The sequence below is a fragment of the Elephas maximus genome, chromosome 6 (assembly GCF_024166365.1).
Source record: "Elephas maximus indicus isolate mEleMax1 chromosome 6, mEleMax1 primary haplotype, whole genome shotgun sequence".
In the NCBI taxonomy this organism is placed as follows: Eukaryota; Metazoa; Chordata; class Mammalia; order Proboscidea; family Elephantidae; genus Elephas; species Elephas maximus.
Window position 1 is genome coordinate 11,258,130 of NC_064824.1, and position 21,279 is coordinate 11,279,408.

At 41.2% G+C, this 21,279-nt stretch overlaps 1 protein-coding gene across 1 annotated transcript in view; it reads left to right on the forward strand.

The window, feature by feature from the left end:
• CNTNAP5 (contactin associated protein family member 5) overlaps positions 1-21,279 on the forward strand; it is a 1,201,383-nt gene that overhangs the window by 1,147,362 nt on the left and 32,742 nt on the right. Inside the window, exons 20-21 of the mRNA XM_049889068.1 lie at positions 2,785-2,915; positions 10,837-10,924. Coding sequence (XP_049745025.1) covers positions 2,785-2,915; positions 10,837-10,924 — 219 coding nt within the window. The remainder of the gene's footprint in view (positions 1-2,784; positions 2,916-10,836; positions 10,925-21,279) is intronic.

Below are 21,279 nucleotides of genomic sequence, written 5' to 3' on the forward strand. Positions count from 1 at the left end.
GTGTCCTTCATTCTCCTTTGCTCCAGGTAGGTTGAGACCAATTGATGCATCTTAGATAGCTGCTTGCTAGCATTTAAGACCACAGATGCTGCTCTGCAAAGTGGGATGCAGAATGTTTTCTTAATAGATTTTATTAAGCCAATTGATTTAGATGTCCCCTGAAACCATGGTCCCCAAACCCCTGCCCCTTCTACACTGGCCTTCGAAACATTCAGTTTATTCAGAAAACTTCTTTGCTTTTGGTTTAGTCCAGTTGTGCTGACCTCTCCTGTATTGTGTGTTGTCTTTCCCTTCACCTAATTAGTGAAAACCCCTCTCCCTCTCTTCTTCCCTCCCACCTCTCATAACCACCAAAGAATATTTTCTTCTATGTCGAACTTACTTTTAAAAGTCTTGGATTGAGTTTCCAAGTGAATTAGCAAGACGTTTCAGAATATCATGTTACGTTTTTGTTTGTTTTTTTAATAGGTATTGATTGCATCAAAATTCCCAAGAACTAGTTGAGGTATTTTTGATATAAACTGGGAAGTTGGGGAAGATTCAGAATACTTTAATAGACAACGTCCTTGTTGAGATTATTGGCACCTAAGAGGGATGGTTGTGAGCTAGGTGTTAGTAAAGATGTATAAAATGGAAATACCTAAAATGGACAAATATGAAGAAAGTACATATATGAGTATGAATTTTCCAAACAGTGGGGACTGTAACAGAGTTTGAGTGGTCCCAAGGAACATGGTACTTACCACTTACCTGATATATAGCAATCACACACCAATTTACTTTATGGCATTGAATTAAATATTCAAACAGCTGATTCTTGTAGTTAGAAAAGCCTGGAAAAGCATAAAGACCAATGGTCTACCTGTGCAGGAGATGGGACCTTCCCACCCTAGTCAGGCCAGGACTGACTTGTCCCATGTCCACACACCCCACCATCAACCAACCCTGCCTCCTCTGACCACCAAATATGCTGCTGCTAGGAAGTAATGGCTTTAAGGGAAAAGAAAAGTGATAAAACAACAAAAAAAAGCAATATTTAGAACCAAAAGGAGAGAAAGAATCAGGAAAACCAGGATTGGCTGTATAGAGTTCCTTCTATGGGCAGACTCCCTCGGGCAATAGCCTCAGAGCCCCAGGATTTTTCATTTTCTGTCTTAGATTATTTTACAATCTTATTTTACATTTATGTGTGTTGCAATTTACATGAATAGGACTTTATATGTGTAAAACAGTTTTTAAAAATTTTGTTATTATTAATCAGATATTAAAGAGAGAGCAGTCCCTGAGTGGTGCAAATGGTTAAGCACTTGACTACAGGTCAAAAGGCTGGTGGTTTGAACTCATCCAGAGGCTCCTTAGAAGACAGGCCTGGCAATCTGATTCTGAAATGCTATAGTGTTGAAAGCCTTATGGAGCAGCTCTACTCTGCACACTTTGGTTGCCGTGAATCTAAACCAATTTGAAGGCAACTGACAACAACAACTAGAGAGAAAACAGGTGGTCAGTCATTTTCACTCTGATTTACATGCAAGCCTCTTATCTGCCTGAGATTGGCAGCCTGGGAAAAATGGGAGGCCTGAGAAAAGTCACAGATATATTTTTAGAACATGAGAAAAAGTCGGGCCAAGGAATGGGAAGAAGCAAGTGGACTCCACAATTAATCACACCTTAACCTTCTTGGCCTAAATTTGTGCAAACATTCTTTTCTCCCTAGTGACCATCAGCTTATACACAGTCCCTCAATTGCCAGTTTCCCTCACCCATGGAAACTCCTCTGTGGCGTGCCACGGGTAGAGCTCATGCCATCTGGTGTGCGTAGATTCCAAGGGAATCAGAAAAGATCACCATCACGCAATAGACAAGAAACAGTGTGCACTGAGGCCAGTCACTTCAACTCACTCAATCAATGACATGTGGTGAGGGTTAAATGAGAATGTGCCTGAGACAAAGTAGCCACTTGATAAATGTCTGTACCCTAGGGTGATTGTCTTCTACATAGTGGCTTTCAAACCTTTTGAAATTTAACCTACAGTACAAAAATAATTTTGAATTGTATCCTAATATTCTCATTCTCTTTCTCTTATCCACATAAACACAGATATGTCAACTGCTATACTATTTGTCCTTAATGTATTTCTTGGGACTCTCATATTTCCTTTTCAGTTCTGTTCCAATTTTTAAGAAATGCTGATTGAGACCCAGCAAACTGATTTTCTTACCTCCAGTGGATTGCGATCAGCTATTTGAAAACACTCTTCTAGAGACATTTGAATCTCCCAACAGGCTATAAAGGGTTAAAGTGAATCACTGTGCCTGAACCAAAATATGATTCAATCAGGGGCATCCTGTATGATGGCAGAAGGGAGTCCTCCTCCTCTGTCTAAAAAGGAGAAGCCAATTAGGGAGAAAGGGATTTATAGGGAGATGTAGGAATCAGAGAGAGGAGAAAAGGACTAAACTCAGTCTTATTCAAGTTTTCAAAATTCAGCTACAAAACAGGCCTGTAGTTTGTCTTTTTCCAAAATGGTATTTTAGCTCCTAATAACACACACACACACTTTTTTTTTTTATTTTGTACCTAAGCAAAATTACGTAGTCACTGACACCATAGTAACAACATATGTCATATCTCTTTATGTTTTGAATGATATAAGTTTTCGAAGTGTTATAACGCTCCCTAGAAAAGAATAATGCTGAATTAAAAAACAATGATCAGATTGCCTTTTACATTTGCATGCAGTGGGTCACATTTTACATTCTAATTTCTGATATTTTTCTTTCAAGGAAGCTTACAGGTTCGCTATCAGTTAAGCAAGGAAGAAAGCCATGTCTTCACCATTGATGTAGAGAACTTTGCCAACAGAAGGATACATCGCTTGAAGATTAACCGAGAAGGGAGAGAGCTCACCATTCAGGTACATTACCTCCCTCCTCCCTTGCTGCCATGTGTGCCGTGGCAGCTCAACAACACTTTTCTGAGCCAGATGTGGAGCCAAGTGCTGGGGATACAGTTCTGAATCATGCTTGGCCCCAGCCTTTGAAGAACTGGGACAGTGGTCCTCAAACTGTTCTACCCTCCTCCACTCCCAGCCTCAGCATCACCTGGAAACTCGTTAGAAATGCAAATTCTTGGGCCCCACCCGAGCTCTACTTAATCAGAAACTGGAGTGAGGAGGCAGCAATCTGTGTTGTAATAGCATGTGATTCTGACATCTGAACTAGAGTATAGTGAGGAAGACACATAGGCAAAGAGGAAATTACAAGAGACTGTAAAAAGGGCTGGAATCCCTGGTGGTGCAAACGATTAACCTGCTCAGCTACTAACTGAAAGATTGGAGGCTCATGCACCCAGAGCTGCTCAGAAGAAAGGCCTATAGATCTGCTTCTGAAAAATCAGCCATTGAAAATCCTATGGAGCACAATTCTACTCTGACACACATGGGGCTACCATGAGTCAGAGATGACTCAATGGCACCTGGGGTGGTTGGTGATGAGGAGGACTATGGTATGCACGATGAGAACAATGGAAGCATTGACCTTTCCTGGGCATTAGTAAATACTACCTGGAGGAAGCCAGAAATAAACGGAGTCTTGAAGTTGAGTAGAAGTTAGCTAGGTGTAGAAAGAACAAGAGAGTGCTCAGAAAGACAGTCCATGTGAGCACAGGCAGGGCCATTGGAAGCAGCCTGGTGTGTGGTAGGCATTCATCAGTCCCAGGGGACTTGGAGTTAAGGGCCGGCAGCAGGTGACAGCTGAGCACGATTGAGACTAGGGAGAGTTTATATCATTCTGCTTGGAATCATGACCCATGGTGAGCCCTTAAATCTGCCCAGCAATCACCCCGTATTTTCTTTAGTCCATCCGCTCTCCTGTTCTCCTATACGACCATTTTAAATTTCCTCCCTCCTTATATTGTTAACAATTGCAACTCCATCTTTACTTTCAGCAGATAGCCTTGCTTTCTTGTATATTGAGAAAAATGTAGCATTCAGAAGAGAATATCCACATTCTAGAAACCACATTTGCCCGCTCCTTGGATCTGTGTCAGCATACTCAGTCTCCCTCCTGTTGTTGTGGACAGTTGCTCTCCATAGTTCTAGTACAGCCTGACCCTCTAGCTGGATGCTGGATCTTGTACCCTTTTGCCTACTCAAAGGTACTGCTCCAACTTTCTCCCCACTCTCCCTTTTTACCATCTTTCCCAAATGCATAAAACATGCAATTATTACACTATTAGAAAAAAAAAAAAAGCCTCTCAGAGAAGAAAAACAAAACTCTTTTGACTCAGTTTCCCCTTCATATACTATCCATTTTTCTCTTTCATTTTCCTGCCCATATCCTTGAAAATGTTGTGTATATATTTGGTTCCAAATATTCTATTCCTTTTTCTTAAACCCATACCAACTGAGATTTTTGTCCTTGTACTACACCAAAATTGCTCTTTTCAAGACTTTTTTTTTTAATAGCCTCACCTTGCAAAATTCAATTGCCATTTCTCAGTCCTTGCCTTACTTGCTTCTCCATGACATTTGACACAGTGATTGGTTTCTGCTCTTGAAATTCTTTCTTTCTTGGCTTGCAGAACACCAGACTCACCTGTTTTTCCTTCTGCCTATATTGGTTGCTCATTCTGAGTCTGTTGCTGGTCTATTGTTATCTTACCAAATTCTACCAATTGGAGCTCCCCAAGTCTCTGATCTTAAATTCCTCTCTTTTGTGTCTAGATTCATTCCATATGTAATTTCATTCAATCTCACATTTTTAAATGTCAGCTATACATGGGTTAATCAATCCCAAATATATATCTATATTTCAATCTTCTCCCCTGAATGCCAGACCTATATCTCCAATGGCCTACTTGACATATCTGTTTAGATGTGTATTAAGCATCTAGAATGTAACAAATTTAAAACTGAGTCACTGAGAGTCTTCTCCAAAATAAGCTACCCCCACCCCCAACCTTCCACATCTTAGGTAATGGCAGCTCCATCTTCCGGTTTCTCAGGCTCAACATTGTGGTTTTCTGTCTGATACGTCTCATTATCTTCCATGCACCATCCCATAGATCAGCAGCTTCTACCCTACCCAAGCTACCTTCATCCTTTCCATGGATTATTGCAGTTTACAATTGCTCTTAATTGGCATATCCCTGCTTCTTTTTGTTCCTCTGAAGTCTATTCTCAACAGAGAAGCCAAAGTGATCCCATTATAAGATTAGTCAGACTGAGATACTATTCTGTCCAAACCCTCCAATAGCTTCTCTTCTCATGTAAACACCAAAGACCTTGCAGTGGCTTCCAGGAATCTCCATGAGGTGGCGCCCGCCTACCCTCTTTCCAATGGTTATTCTCTGATCGTATCTCCTACTACCATCCCCTCTGTAACTCCACTCATGCCACTCTGGCCTCTTTGCTATTTCCAGAGCTCTTGAACTCACTGTTTCCTTTGCCTAAGTTTCTATTCCTTCATATGTCTGAATCCCTAGTCATTGTACTTCCTTCAGAATTTCACTTAAAATGTCACTTTCTCTGTGGGGCCATCTCTGATCATCTTATTTAATACAACAACCCTCTTTGATGTCAATCCCCTTACTACTTGATTAATTTGTTTTTTCTCTTAGCACTCAACACTACCTTGCACGCTGTATTTATTTAATTTACTGTACTATGTCCGTCCTCTGGAATATAAGCTTCATGAAGACAAGGATTTTATCTGTTTTGATTACTACTAAATCTCCACTTTATACAGCAGTGCCTGACATATAGTAGTCACTCAATAAACATTTGTTAACTAAATGAATGCCTTGTAGAGAACTTATTGTACTATGTGGAGAAGATTAAAATTGATACTGTGGAAGGGTGAAGGAAAATCATGCGATTTTAGGCAGAGAAGTAGCATTTCCATTTTCAGGGGCTCATTGTGATCACTGCATAAAAAAGATCCATTTAGGAATGACAGTGAATAAGACAGAGACCAGTTAGGGGGAGATGCTGAGGGCCTCCACTAGTGCAGTGGGAAGAGTCGCGGAGAGGAGGATCTGAGAGATTTTATGAGTAAAATTATTAGCATTTGGTGGCCTTTGGATATAGGATATGAGAGGAGTCAAAGGTGACAGTTTTCTGGGCCAGGTGAAAGTTCAGGGATAACAGTCAAATATATGGTAAAGTCAATAGGGTTGGTGTCACTCAGTGTAGTAATTCATGGTGGCACTCAACCCTTCCCCGGGGTGGGCAAGCCCAGATGGCAAACTGCCTCCCTGATGGACAGTGTGACCCAGCCCCTCCTATCCCTGCCCCCCCCCCCAGCTCCCCACAGCTCTTCCCCTCTCACATTTGTAAGTGAGAAGTTACCACATTAGGTGACACCAACCCCAGTGACTGGCGGGTGAGCGGGGATGGGGGTGGTGGTGGTGATAAATTACCACATTAGGTGATAGGTGACCTTAGTGATGTTACTGGCTTGGCAGCCCCTTGCCCTACAGCACTGTCCTGCCTGTAGCCACCGCTGCTACTGCTGCAGACCCTGGGGTCATTTTGGTGTCACCCTCTCTCATGGTATTAAGGGTTGCAATCTACATCCCACACACCCCCCTAGAGATGCCACTGACATCGTACAAATAACAACCCCTGAGTGATCAGAATTTACTTGGCTTACCTCTAGCATTTACTTTTAAATAGAGGGAAAAAGACTTTGGAGGAAGTTAAGTTCGCTGTTAGCTACCATCAAGTTGGCCCTTGACTCAAAGGAAGCTTGTGAGCACAGAACGAAATGCTGCCTGTTCCTGTGCCATCCCCACATCCCGCTGCAGGATTTTGAGATCCACAGGATTTTCATGGGCTGATTTTTGGAAGTAGATTTCTAGGTCTTTCTTCCTAGCTTGTCTTAGTCTGGATGTTCTGCTGAAACTTGTTCAGCATCATAGAAACATACAAGCTGCTGCTGACAGACTGAGGGTGACTATACATGAGGTGGATCGGCTGGGAATCAAACTTGGGTTTCCTGTATGGAAGGTGAGAATTCTACCACTGAACCACCAGTGCTCCCAAGTTAAGTTTGGGGCAAGATTAAAAGAAGCAAGAGATGGGAATGATGACTTCTAGTTTCAAAATGTTTAAAATATTTTTTACTTAGGTCCTAATGTGACATCTGGAGGGAGATATGGCGGGCACATGTATATAAAAAAAAAATTATCTATTTTTTTTTTTTATGACTCCTTTTGTCCCCTGCTCTGTAGCGCTTGTCTTCTCTTCCACAAATGCAAGACCCAATCAGGCAAGCGAGAGAGCAGTAAAAAGGACTTGCTTCTGACTCGCATCTATAATAGTCAGCCATAGGCACATACTCGTTAAGAACACACTATTTTCAAAGCAGTGCAGGGAGCAGAAAGAACTCGAGGCAGAGATGTTTAAACTCAGAAAATTTTGAAGCCAACACAGTTGATTCGCTCTTTGAGAGATGTAGATCCTGAGGCTGAGAGAGGCATCCCAAAGTGAGAGACTTGGGTGTGAATCCCTGCTCTGTCACTTACACTATATGATCATAATCAAGTTACTCACCTTTCTGAGCCTCAGCCCACTTATCTATTAAAAAAGTGGGCCAATGCAACTGACTGAAACCAGTTCTTGTAAATATTTTAGAAAGAACATAGCTAAAGAACCAAGCATGGAGTGCTCAGCAAAGATTTATTCCATTTCCTTCCCTTTTCTCATCCCATTTAATGCCTTGAGCAAGATCACTGGGTAGCCAAGGTTCCAATGTCTGGGGCCATTTCATTGATACACCTTGTCTAGGGCATATTCAAAACCTTACCCAACCGGTGCCTCATCCCATTGCACTACACCAACTGTAATTAAAAAAACAGTACAAAACCATGAAGTAGGAATAATAGTCTAACAAAATAATGATTTTCCCATTAACTTTTTCAGTGATTGTCTAGCACATATCAGAAGTATAAACGTAGTAAAAATACACACAGTATTTTTGGTAGCCCAACATTTTTTTTTTTAGAGAAGCCCTGGTGGTGCAGTAGTTAAAGCACTCAGCTCCTAACCAAAACTTTGGCAGTTCAAATCCACCAGCTGCTCTGTGGGAGAAAGATGTGGCAGTCTGCTTCTGTAAAGATTTACAGGCTCGGAAACACTATGGGGCAGTTCTCCACTGTCCTATAGTTCTCTATGAGTCAGAATTGATTAGACAGCAGTGTTTTTCTTTTTAATTAAAATTTTTAACCTTTTCTTGTTTGTTTGCTTTGATTACTTTTTGTATTTGATTGCTTTTCAACTAGATAACCCAGTACCTGAACTAGTATGACTGCTCCGTTGCCCTTCCTCCCATGTCAGGGCTCTAGTGCTTCCCCCTAACCATCCACTGGCCACTGATTACCTCAAGTCTTGAGTCATTCGACTTTTCTCTGCAAACCTTTACAAATGCTCATTTTGATAAAAATCTTTTTGAATGTCAATCAGTTCCTTCCCTTCTTCCTTAGTCATCTGGTTAAAGTGCTAGGGAGCCCTCAAATTTCTTCCAAGGAGAGGAATGAGACACGGATGACTCTTTTACTTGAACAATTAGCTCTTGCATATGGGGGATTTGAACGCAGGGCAAACTTTTCTCTGTCAATGTTCAGGGAACTATTTGTAGTTGGTAGGTGAAGCTGGCCCTAGGGAACCTGGGGAGGAGGTGAGGGGCGGAAGTTAGGGGGATCTCATCTCAATCTCCAGTTCTAAGAATTCTTTTACTGCTCTCCACTTATCAGGAAACTCTCTTTAACCTCAGCCCCCTTCTCTACTGGGAAACAAGGCCTGAGGAGGGGGATCCTGCCGCTGCTGGTCTGTGCAGTTCCAAAGGGAGAATAGGAGGAGGGAGGTGAAAGTTCTAAACAGACTGTGAATGGGGACCAAGGTACCAAAGGTCCTATGTGTTACTAAAGGAGAGAGGGCCACCAGGGCAGCTTGAGGCATCCAGCTGTGTGATGGGTTCTGTCTTCATAGTCTACCAGCTATCAAGAGAGTCAATTTAGCGCATGTATTACTTCTCCAACAAGCCTGTGTTAGGAGTTACCTTTCCAGTGCCCATGCTAGATCCTATAGAAAGCAGATATGGAGAAGATATGGTCTTTATCCTCCCAGAGCCAATGTTGGTGGTGTTGTTGAGTGCCATTGAGTCAATTATAACTCACAGCGCCCCTATGTGACAGAGTAGAACTGACTAACAGGGTTTTCTTGCTGTAATCCTTATGGAAGCAGATAGCCAGGCCTTTCTTTTGCAGCATCAATGGGTAGGTTTGAACAGCCAAAGTTTCAGTTAGCAGCTGAGTGCTTAACTGTTGCACCACCAGGACTCCTGCCTAGAGATAATATTGTAGTGACAAACGAACACATAAACACAAGCAGATCATTATAATGCAGCATCTTAAACATAAACTTAGAGGTGGAAAAAGGCCTTATGGGAACAGAGAAGAGGGTCAGCCAATATAACCAAGATATCAAGGAAAGCTTCCTGGAGGGTGTGAACCCTGAGAACATGTCTGGGACACAGTAGATACTCGACTGTTTGTTGAATGAGTATTCTAGAAATTCAATAATAAAAAAGACACAGTGATTGTATACAAACTGCTCACATAGCTACAGGGGATGTACCGTAAATAAATACAACATTGAGAGGTGGGTGGCTTTGGGCAAGCCGTTGATCCTTGTGACCATCAGCCCTTCCATCTGTAATGCAGGGATAGTAACACCTATTTCATAGTTCTCTAAGGAGGGATACATTTTGAAATACATACTAGTGTGGTGTTTGGTGCACAGAGTGTTTGATAAATAGCAAGTAGTATTACTGCCTAATTTAGTAAAAGTTGTCATTAGCTGCCATCAAGTTGGCCCCAGCCTCGTGCTGACCTCGTGTGCAATGGAATGAAACACTGCCAGCGTATAAAATACAAGAAACCATGCGATTGTGTATCACAGGGCATAGGCAGTGACTCCTGCCACAGAGAAAACCCCGCAGGCCCAGGAGGCTCCTTTAGGAGAACCAATCTGAGCAACCACCCCTTCTGCAAAGGACCTTTTCTAGGCATAGCACCATATACACACTCAGAGTCAGTCCTGGAAGAAGCAAATAGGATATGATTAGATTAAAAAAGTAGGGTGAGACAGGACATGCTGCTTAGGCATGAGGAGGATGGGAACAAGCAGAATGAAATGGAATTAGCAGTGGGTGAGGAAAAGAGGAGAACCATGGCCCCTGGGGTTCAATTTGACCCTCAATCCTGCAAATCCTCAAAAGGTGGTTGTTCAGCTAGACTTTCCTCACCAGGGAATTCCAATTACCTTTTTGTCGAAGCTCAGGCCTTTCCCAGAATACCCTCTAGCCCACACCTGAATGAGACCAGGTGAAAATATGGAGCAGAGAAGGCAGTGATGGCCCTAGGAGGAAATGGGAGAAGGCAGGAGACCTGGGGATGAAGCCTCTTCCTGTCCAGTGTTAACCTGCAGAGTAAGTCGTGGGAAGGTTTCGTTTGCTTGTTTGCAGCAAAGAAGGTGGTGAGAAAATCTCAGTGGGGAGAAGACTTGTGAGTGTGTGCGTGAGCATGTGTGTGTGTGCATGCGTGTGTGTGTGTGTGTGTGTGTGTGTGTGAAGCCCTCATTTCACACAGGGAAAAGAAAGGGTCTTTTGTGTGCATTGTGGGAGAATTAGCCAGACATTTCTAATCTCTGCAGAGAGATCCCAGAGAGGGTTCTGCTCTATTGGTATTTTCCAGCTGTTTCCAGTGTAAAGTTTTTTTATGACTTTTACCCACAGACCTCTGCTGTTGCAGCCTTGTTTTCTGTTTTCTTGCAGGTGGATCAACAGCTCCGGTTAAGTTATATCTTCTCCCCAGATGTCGAGTTCAGGGCTCTCAGGTCACTCACTTTGGGCAGAGTCACAGGTTTGTTTTTTACTCCCTACCTTTCCAGTAGGTTTGGTAAAAATAAATGAATAAGTGATTTTCATTAGAGTTTTAGTTGATTCAATTCTGGGGCTTCTTGCTATAATGTCCAGGATTTGTAACCAAAATTTCTGGTACAGGAGATGCTAAGTAGTGGGGGGCAGGGAGCAGTGGGCAGAGTGGGGACTAGTATTTATATCTTCTTTAAGAAGCTGGGGGTCTCTGAGCGCTGCAAATGACTAATGTGCTCAGCTTGTAATAAAGGTTAGAGGTCCAAGTCCACGCAGAGATGCCTCGAAAGAAAGGCCTGGTGATCTATGTCTGAAAAATCTGCCCTTGAAAACTATGGAGCCCAGCTCCACCCCAACACGCATGGGGTCGCCACAAGTCGGAAAGGACTTAGTGGCAAGTAGTCGCTTTATAGAAACTTGTGTGAGGCGTTGCTAATTGGTCTGTTTAAATCTTTAGTTTCTTTACTAACTCACCAACAATTGAAAGAGGTTTGAAATCTACTATAGTGGTGGTTTTCTCTTTTCTCCTGAAAGTTCTGTGAGTTTTCATTTTATATATGTCGGGGATATTTATTATGTGCAAACAAGGTTGAAATTGTATTTTTTAATAACTTGAACCTTCAAAATTCTGAAGTAATACTTTTAACTTCGATAACATATTGTGCTTAGATCCATTTTGTCTATCCTTAACATAATTATTGCATTTTTGTTTTAGTTAATATTTGCTGGGTCTATCTTTTCCATTCAATCTTTTTTTTTTCTTTTTTTTAATATATGAAGAGGTTAGAGTTGGATTTTGCTTTTCATATCCAATCTGACCATTTCTGTCTTTTTAATTGGCAAATGTAGGTCTTTTTACCTTTTTGGGTTACTTGTACAGCTGGACTTGCCACTTTCTAACGCCTTAATGCAATTGGTCTCACGTTCTCTGTGATTCTATCATTATAACAGTCAGGACGCAGTGCAGAAAGCATTAATCGCTCTAAGTATTATAAGCAGGAATAAATTTAACACAGGAAATTAGTCATTACAGAACTGTGGGTTCTTGCAGAGTGTCTTGGCGTGACTCCCAAGCAATGATCAGTGGGGAGCCGGTGAGGCAGTGGCGGTTCAGCGGTGGATATCTCAGCTCCTACGAGGGAGAACTGGGCTAATTCCTTCCCAACGCTCCTCATGCAGAGCCACCGCTGTCCGTGAAGGCTTGGATGTTGCTATGATATTGAACAGCTTTCAGTGGAGATTCCAGACTAACAGACATACTAGGAAGAAAGGCCTGTCCATCTGCTTCTGAAAAACAGCCACTGAAAACCCTATAAATAACAACTTCTGATCATGCAGTTGGCAGGTGACTGGGTAGAGTTTTGGGTAGCATTTTGTTCCACTGTCACCATGAGTGGGGGGCTGACTCAATGGCAGATAACAACAACTGCCACCACAACAATGAGACCGCCATTGATGGAAGCTACAGTTCAGAAGCCACTCTGACACCCAGGACTGCAGCTCTGGTCTCAAGGGAAAGTTTCTGGAAATTGATTACAGAAAACATGCCATGTTTCCATGACTTTGCCAGTAGAAGCTGCTAAAAAGGCTGGAAAGTAACCTCTGTCTCACCACAGTCTTTGGGTTAACACAGGGTATCCAATTTCCAGACAGCTTAGGAACACTGGCGGTGCAGTGGTTAAACCATTGGCTGCTAATCAAAAGGTGAGTTCGAACCCACCAGCCACTCTTCAAGAGAAAGATGTGGCAGTTTGTTTCCATAAAGATTTATATCCTTGGAAACCCTATGGGGCTGTTCCACTCTGTCCTACAGGGCCACTATGAGTTGGAATTCACTCAAAAGCAGTGGGTTTTGTGGGCTAATTTCTAGAACCTAGCGTGCTGACATAGAGTCTGGAAAATGTCAACTTTAGTTTTCCGGTGGCAGTTGAATGGGCCAGTCACTGTAACCAACTCCTGGATTTAACTTTGTTTCTTTTTTTCTTATTGTCTTCCCCCTTCCTTGAAACAATGATTATTATTTGATATTCAACTTTTATCTTGACTTTCTTATTTATTTCCTCCACATTTCTTCCTATATCTCAGAGCTTTCGACTTTCTACCAGTTATGATTTCCTTCTTTTGGAAGTAAATCCTCTAGAACTCTTTTCGTGTCAGTGTTCCTAATTGGTAAATCCCTTATTTTGATCTGAAACAGATCATTATTTCACCTTTATTCTTGGAAGATAATTTTGTTAGACATACTGTTCTATTTTGAACAAGATTTCTCTCCGATACTGAGGATGCTGTTCAGGAGTGTGATGGAGCCAGCTGATTATGTACATGCATCTCTGTCCAACTCTGCATTTAGTGACCCCACAATGGTAGTTTGCCAGCAGTCATACTGGTAGTATTTGTGGTTGTCGTTAGCTGCCATTGAATTAGCTCTGACTCGTGGCAAATTCATGTACAACAGAACAAAACGTTGCACCATCTTCGCAATCTTTGGTGTGCTCAAGTTCATTGTTGTGGCCACTGTACATTTTAAGTAACTTCCAACCTTGGGGACTCAACTTCCAGAAGTACATAGGGAAATATTCTGTTGTGATCCGTAAGGTTTTCATTGGCTAATTTTCAGAAATAGATTTCTAAGCCTTTCTTTCTAGTATGTCTTAGTCTGGAATTTCTGCTGAAATCTGTCCATCATGGGTGACTCTGCTGGTATTTGAAATACCGGTGAGTGGCATAGCTTCAACCTCACAGCAACTGGCAAGCCACGACAATAAGAAAAAGTGATAGACAGTGGTGGACTAGGAGTATTTATACCACGGAAATCAGAACTGCTACAAACCAGGGGTTTTTTTAATGTTGTTTTTTCCTGGAGATCCAGTTTTGTAACATGTATTGCAGCTCCGGTATACTTCTCTTCTGTTTCGACTGTTGCTGTTGAGAAGTCTGGGGTCAGTCTACCCTAGCTTTGAAAAGTGAGGTGACCCTCCCCAACTGCACTGGCTGCTTTTTACGCTCATCACTTTTTCTTTTGTGTTTTTCAGTGTTTTTATATTGTACCTGGTTGTAGATTTCTTTTTAAGTATCTGTATATATATATATATCTGTACCTATGGACTGTTTTTTATTTATTTAAAAAAAATTCTCAGCATATCAGCATATCAAATACTGCTTCTTCCTCGTTTTCTCTATTCAATTTTTCTAGACCTAAATTAGATCAATCTTAGAATATTCTATCTCCATGTCTCTTATCCTCTCTCTCTCTTTCTATATATATATATATATATATCTCCCCATGTCTCTTATCCTATATGGATATATATATAATATACTTTTTTTTCTCTTCATCTCACTATCTTGCATTCTGTTCAGTTTATTTGGTTTTATCTTAAAATTCACTAATTCTCTCTTCATCTATGCCTAATATTCCATTTAACACATTAAATGACTTTTGGATAATTATGTTTTTATTTCTGTAACATTTTGTTCTTCAAGCTCACGTGATAATTATGATAGTCGGTTGTTCCTGTTTATTTTTATTGCTGTTGTTTACATCTTTTCATTTATGTCTTTAGGCATTCCATTAATAGTTACTTAATATTTTGTCCCTGACAATTCACATATCTGAAGTCTGTTGGAATCCGTATCTGTTATTTGTTGTTTTCTAACTCTCTCCTATAGTAGCTTGTTTTCTTGTGCTATGTGTGCATGAGCTCACATTTTGTTGAAATTAATTTATGCTAAGCTTGAGCATCAAAACTTGGGAACATTTTCTCTGGGTAAGGTTAATGTTTGCTTTTGTCATGTGCCAGAAGATACTACCAATACAGGACTGTTTTAATTTTTCACCCCGAGCTTTGTTTTTTTTTTTTTCCTGAACAGAAGATGAACATGAATATGTAACCCAGCTACTACATTAATATTATGATTTATTATTATATATTTTTCAGTTCAGAAGAACATCAGATATAGGCAGATTTTCTGTTTAAGGTGATTTTCTTCTTCTTTTTTTTTTTTTCCTGGTTCAGTTTTCACTAAAGCTTAATGCGAGCATCCCAGGTTCAGCATCCTCTTGTGGCTCACTGCCTCAGCTTTACCTTCTACCTTCTCTTCCCTCTCAAAAAAAAAAAAAAATCCTCTCAATGGAAGATTATCAAGGCATTAAAATATGTTTGTTGATTTTAATAAAGCAGAATTATTTTTAGAGTATCTAGCCTATTATCGTGTCCTGTATTGGCTTATAAATATTTGGGTTATTTAATCCTGACTTAAAAAAAAAAAATTTTTTTTTTTTTTTCAACCTTGGGAAGAAAGATAGTAGGACTGTCTGACCACACATTTCAGGCTTTTTTCGTGACACCTTTTTTGTGAAATTGGAACTTCAAAAACACCCTCCTATTTCAAAAAATTCCTGTCATGAATCTTGCTACTGTGTATGACATCCCAGTGGTCCTTCGTCCTTCTGACTTAAGTCAATGATTCATAAGACTGGCAGGATGACACTTTAAAGCAAGGGACTGGGTGATTGAGGGGCACTTTGTCATTTTGTTTCTGATGCTTTGTGATTATCAGGTCAGAAAGAACATGGTTCAAGTTGAAGAAGAATACTCAATAATATTACTTCATTGCACTAAATTTGGGGAATTTTTGCCTGCTGGGCTTCCTTCCCACCCAAATTCTGTAAAGCAGACAGGAATATTTGGACCCACAATTAACCTCAAGATTTCTTGTGTGTAAAAGGTCTGTAGCTGGAGATGAGGGGAGATAAGAAGAACATTGTGCTTACTACTCAGCAGGGACTCTGATTTGGGGACCCTTTGGAAACCAGGGAAGAAGCCCATGCATCAGGAAGGAAACAGATGGCCAGGGAGGGAGGAAACAGGAAGGGATGGTGTTGAAATGGATGAGTGGAACTGATGACAAACACAACCCTAGTGCACAGTTTTAGAAAAGGCCAGTGTTGTTTAGGACACTAGCAACTACAAAGCAAGGATTGACAAGCATTCTTTGTAGTAGATACAAATGACAAAAAAAGTATAGTAAATCTTTGGCCTCAGGTGTGTTCAGGACACATGATAGCATGCCCTATATAACAAGTTTATTTGTTTTCCTTCTGAAAGAGGAGGGCCTAATTCACCATTCTAGAAGATAGTGATTTAGTACATATTCTGTAGGAGAAATGGCATGACAGATACCACAATGAGTGTAGCAGCTTCCTATGTTGCAGAGACGGACCCATGAAAACAGCAGACATCATCATTGACATTAAAGCTGTGTTGTTGGCTCCCTAGGAGAGTTGGTGGTCACCTTTGATAAGTCACTGGATATTACTATATTTCCTTGGTTTAATGACATTTTTTGACTTTTAACTGAGATTACCTGGCCTATTGCATCAGTGGGTTCAAGAAAAAGTCATGTTAAAAAAAAAAAAAAGAGAGCATACTTGTGGAAATCACCCGTTTGGGCAAGATTATCTGTTCCTGGCAAATTCCTTAAGTCATTAGAAAATGTAGAAATGTGTTTCTCAGATTCAGATGGAGTGTACCTTCTCTCTGCTTTCCTAAGTCCAGCTAACATGGTCTTCACACCAGAGCATGGCCAGTCAGAAAGATTTAGGAATTCAATTTTTTTTAAACTAATAGAAGGAACTGGAAACCCTGGTGGTGTAGTGGTTAAGAGCTACGTCTGCTAACTGAAAGGTCAGCAGTCCAAATCCACAAGGCGCTCCTTGAAAACTCTATGGGGCAGTTCTACTCTGTCCTATCAGGTCGCTATGAGTTGCAGTCGATTCGATGGCAACAGGTTTGGTTTAATAGAAGGAACTGTGCCCTTTGTGTTTTTTGTTTTGTTTTGTTTTTCTAGTGAGAGGTGATGTTTCACTGGTCTGCAGATTTAGAAGTAGTTACTTTTTAAAATGTGGAAACCCTTGGAAGTTTAGGTGGAAAGAAATTTCAATCTGCTTTTGCACTATGGCTACTGGATTCTATACGTACATTAAAAGTGAATTGGCATCAGGGCATGATGACAGGATTATTTGTTTATGCAGCCAGCTGTCATTAATTCCCTGCCTACCAGCTGTTTGATAGACCGAAGCTCACCCCTGGCATAGGTGTTCTACCTCTGCTCTGGTGGCTTCAAGCAATCACTTGCCCTTAAAGTCATATAGAAATTGACAGGGTTCCTTCTGAACCTGCATAATCTGGACATTGTGGGACCATCTGCGGGCACTTGCATGTGCTTTTGGCTTGTTAAAATGAAGTGAGTGCTGATTGCTTCTATGAAACACAGGTTTTTTAATTCCTACTAATCCCTCAATTTAACAAAACTACTGTGTCTTCAGCAACGTCACACCATCACTGAATACTCTGATCGCTTCGTGTTCCATCATTTTCTAAGCACTTTGTTCAGGACGAGTTTTGGCTGTCACTTCTAGAACACACGGCAGAATTTACGCATACATATGAAAGGTGCCGGAAACACTGGTGGTGCAGTGGTTAAGTGCTATGGCTGCTAACCAAAGGGTTGGCAGTTTGAATCCACCAGGTGCTCCTTGGAAACTCTATGGGGCAGTTCTACTCTGTCCTATAGGGTCGCTATGAGTCGGAATCGACTTGATGGCACTGGGTTTGGTTTGGTATGAAAGGTGCCTGCTTCAAAGTATTCATTTTGGAAGACTGCATTCTAATTCCTTTTGACTTTGTACACAATTGCATCATTCTTATGATTCAAATCTAGTGGAGACAGTATTAAACTAGGAAGCAAAATCATGACGTGGGAAGCGCTTAGCTTTTTAGAGACAATATGGACCACGTTTGAATCTCTTTATTGTAATTAACTGTTGTCTGACCTTGGTGGATTTATCCAGTCTGTCTGGAGTCCCTTACAGGTACAATGAGAATGTTGACAGTTAGTTCACAAAGCTCTATAAGAATTCCATGAGACAGTATATGCAAAGTACTTGGTATTTAGTATACACTAAATAACTGTGAGTCTTACAGGGCCAGTGCCAAGTGACAATCCCAGACTCTTACAATAAGCCGAGTTGTTGTAATGTACCGGAGGGCCACACATGGATTATATACCCATCTACAGCTCTGGAGGTGGAGATGAATCATCGCAATGTTAGACACCTGTTGAGAACAGGAAAAGTTATTTCTCAAAGGGAAATCAAGGTACTCTTACCAGAAGAGGAGATGGATAGTGAGAAGGCAAAATTAACAATGGTACAACAGTTCCCCACTTTCTCTCATTTGCATCCAGATATGCTCTCTTAAGCAGGTGGGAATGGTATGCACTTACAGGAGATAGGCTAGCAATTGCTCATAATTTGGGGAATGCATTGTGTTTGTGTACATTAACAGTCCAAGTATGTAGCAACAGGAAGGAAAATAGATGAGAGATACTCTTTTAGGAAGTGCATGTTGTCTTCTTTGGAAGGCACTCGCAGCTTCCTAAGTTATTACCCTGAAGAACTATTTCCTTTTGAATGCATAAACCAAAAGCTCACTGCCTTCGAGCCGGTTCTGACCCGTAGCATAAACCAAAACCTCACTGCCATCGAGCCAGTTCTGACCCAAGTAGCCCAAAGGACGGAACAGAGTAGCCACGCAGAGCGCCCAAGGCTGTAAACCTTTACGGAAGCAGACTGCCGCGTCTTTCTCCCATGGGGTAGCTGGTGGGTTCAAACCGCCAAGCTTTTGGTTGGCAGCCGAGTGCTTGATGTTTATTGTCATATCTAGTCTTTTAATAAATAAAAAGATCCCCAAACCACAACCCCTTTTTGATTTTAGAATTGTGTGCCATTGCGTCCATTCTGCGAGTAATACAATATTTCAGGTTCATTAGTCTAATCTGACCTCTTACATCATGAAGCCAATGATATGTTTAAAAGGGTCTTGAAATATCAGATTTATGTAGTAATTCCAACTTCCCAAATACGCATTTTATATGTTTTACTTTGTGGATAACCAACTTTGAATTGCAAATGGGTTATATGGAGTTTTTGTTATTTTTTCATTTAAAAGCAACGAACTGCATTTTTTCCTATGGAGAAATGCAATAGGTGATTTAGTTCTCCTCATGAAACAGGAATGTGTGATCTTCTGATTTAAAATGGAATGTTATTTCTGTATCTTCAATGCATCCCTTCCTGACAGGAGCCCCAGCCTCTTCCAATGCTGTGCACTGCTCTGTAAGAGCCAAGGCTGGTGTTTGCAAGGGCATAAGCACTTTTTAACGATGTCCCCGAGTTGCTCATTTAATATCACCCACCACTGGCCTGCTGTCTTTACACTAACCAGCCAATCTGCTGTCGGGTCCCGTGCCATCCCCGTGATGAGTTGTGGATTGGAGTCGTGACCGGTAGGGTTTTCACTGACTGATTTTAAGAAGTAAGATTGTTTGGTATAAGACATTCTGAGTTCAAATCCTATAACAAATTTCAGCTCGTGGTGTCTCCATGTGTTGCAGAGTAGGGCATAGGGTTTTCAATGGCTTCGATTCTGACTCATGGCGACCCCATGTGTTGTAGAGTAGAACTGCTCCATAGTGTTTTCATGGCTGTGACCTTTTGGGAGCAGGTTGCCAGGTCTTTTTTTCCAGGCATCTCTGAGCAGATTCAAATCACCAGACTTTCTGTTAGTACCTTTCTGTTAGATTCTCTCTCTATACTAAACAAAAACAACAACAACAAAAAAAAAAACAGTTGTCACTGAGTTGATTCCAACTCATGACAGCCTCACCTGTCACAGAGCAGAACTGCTCCCTAGTGTTTTCTTGGCTATAATCATTATGGAAGTAGATCTCCAGGCCTTTCTTTCATAATGTGACTGGGTGGGTTCAAACTGCCAATCTTAAGGCTAGCCATCAAGCACAAATTGTTTGTGGCACCCAGGGACCTACACTAGTGGGTAATAAATGAATGAGGCAAAGGTATCAATTCTATGCTGTTTCCAGAGGCAGACTGTCCTCAGCCTGGAGGAGCTGTTACTAATCTATTTCTAACATGAGAGGACTTCCAAAGCAGTGTCAGGGTGTGCACCTTTTTCCTGGCAATGTTAGCAAAGATGCTCTGTGTGATCTGCCAGAGGCCACATGGTATGCCTGTTAGTGATAAGAAAATTCAAAAGACTTCAACCAAAATTATGGAGACTTACTGTGGGTCGCACAGGTCCACCTATAGATACCTGACACCTCCTCCTCCCCACCCCCAAAAGTTCCTGCTGTACAGGTCCTGCCACCTTACAGTTTACTTCTTTCAAAGGAATGTTACCAAGCGGAGGTCATGACTATTAATTTTTTCAAGATTTTATATTGTTTTTGTTAGCTGCTGTTGAGTCAGCCCCCAAATCATAGTGACCCCTGTGTTACAAAGTAGCACTGAGTTCCATAGTTTTCTTGGCCACGATCTTTATGGAATCATTTCTTCTGAGGTACTGCTGTGTGGGTTTGAGCCTCCAACCTTTTGGTTGGTGGCCGAGTGCAAACCATTTGAATCACCTAGAGTATGTTGTTTTTGTTAGCTGCCATCAGTCAAGTCAGCCCTAACTTGGACTATTTGGCAATGCTAAATACCTGGGTTTTCCTCACTGTAACTAAATAATACTAACAATAAATGGTAGTATAGTATATCATAACATACTGCTTTGTGCCAGGAATTGGTCTGAGCACTTTTCATATGTTAACTCATTTTTCTCACAATAACCCAAAGGGGTTGTTATTAGCTGCCATTAAGTTTGTCCCTGACTCGTGGCAACCCCATGCACAATAGAACAAAATGCTGCCTCGTCCTGTGCCATCCCATGCTGAGTTGTGGGTCAGACCATTGTGACCATAGAGTTTTCATTGACTGATTTTAAGAAGTAGATCATTTGGAATCAGACAGTTATGAGTTCAAAGCCTACAACCAAAAAAAAAAAAAGAAGCAAACCAGTGGCCATTGAGTCAATTTTGACTTGTGGTGACTCCATGTGTTGTAGAGAAGAATGGGTCATAAGGTTTTTAATAGTTTTGACTTTTCAGAAGCAAGGTTACCAGGCCTTTCTTCTGCGATGCCTCTGGGTGGGTTCAAATTGCAAATTTTTTGGTTAGCAGTTGAGTGTTTAATCATTTGCATCACCCAGGGACTCCTCAAATCCCGTATAGGTCACTTATTAGCAATGGCGTTACTAACTAACTTCACTTCTCTGAGCCTCGGTTTCCTCATCTGTAAAGTAGGAATAATAATATATGTTTTACTGATTTGTTGTGAAGATAAGGTATAATGAATGCAAAGTACTGGAACCTAGTAGTATGTGAAAATAGCAGCTGTTGTTAATAAGATCACACCACCATGCTGCCCACTGATTTTCTTTGACT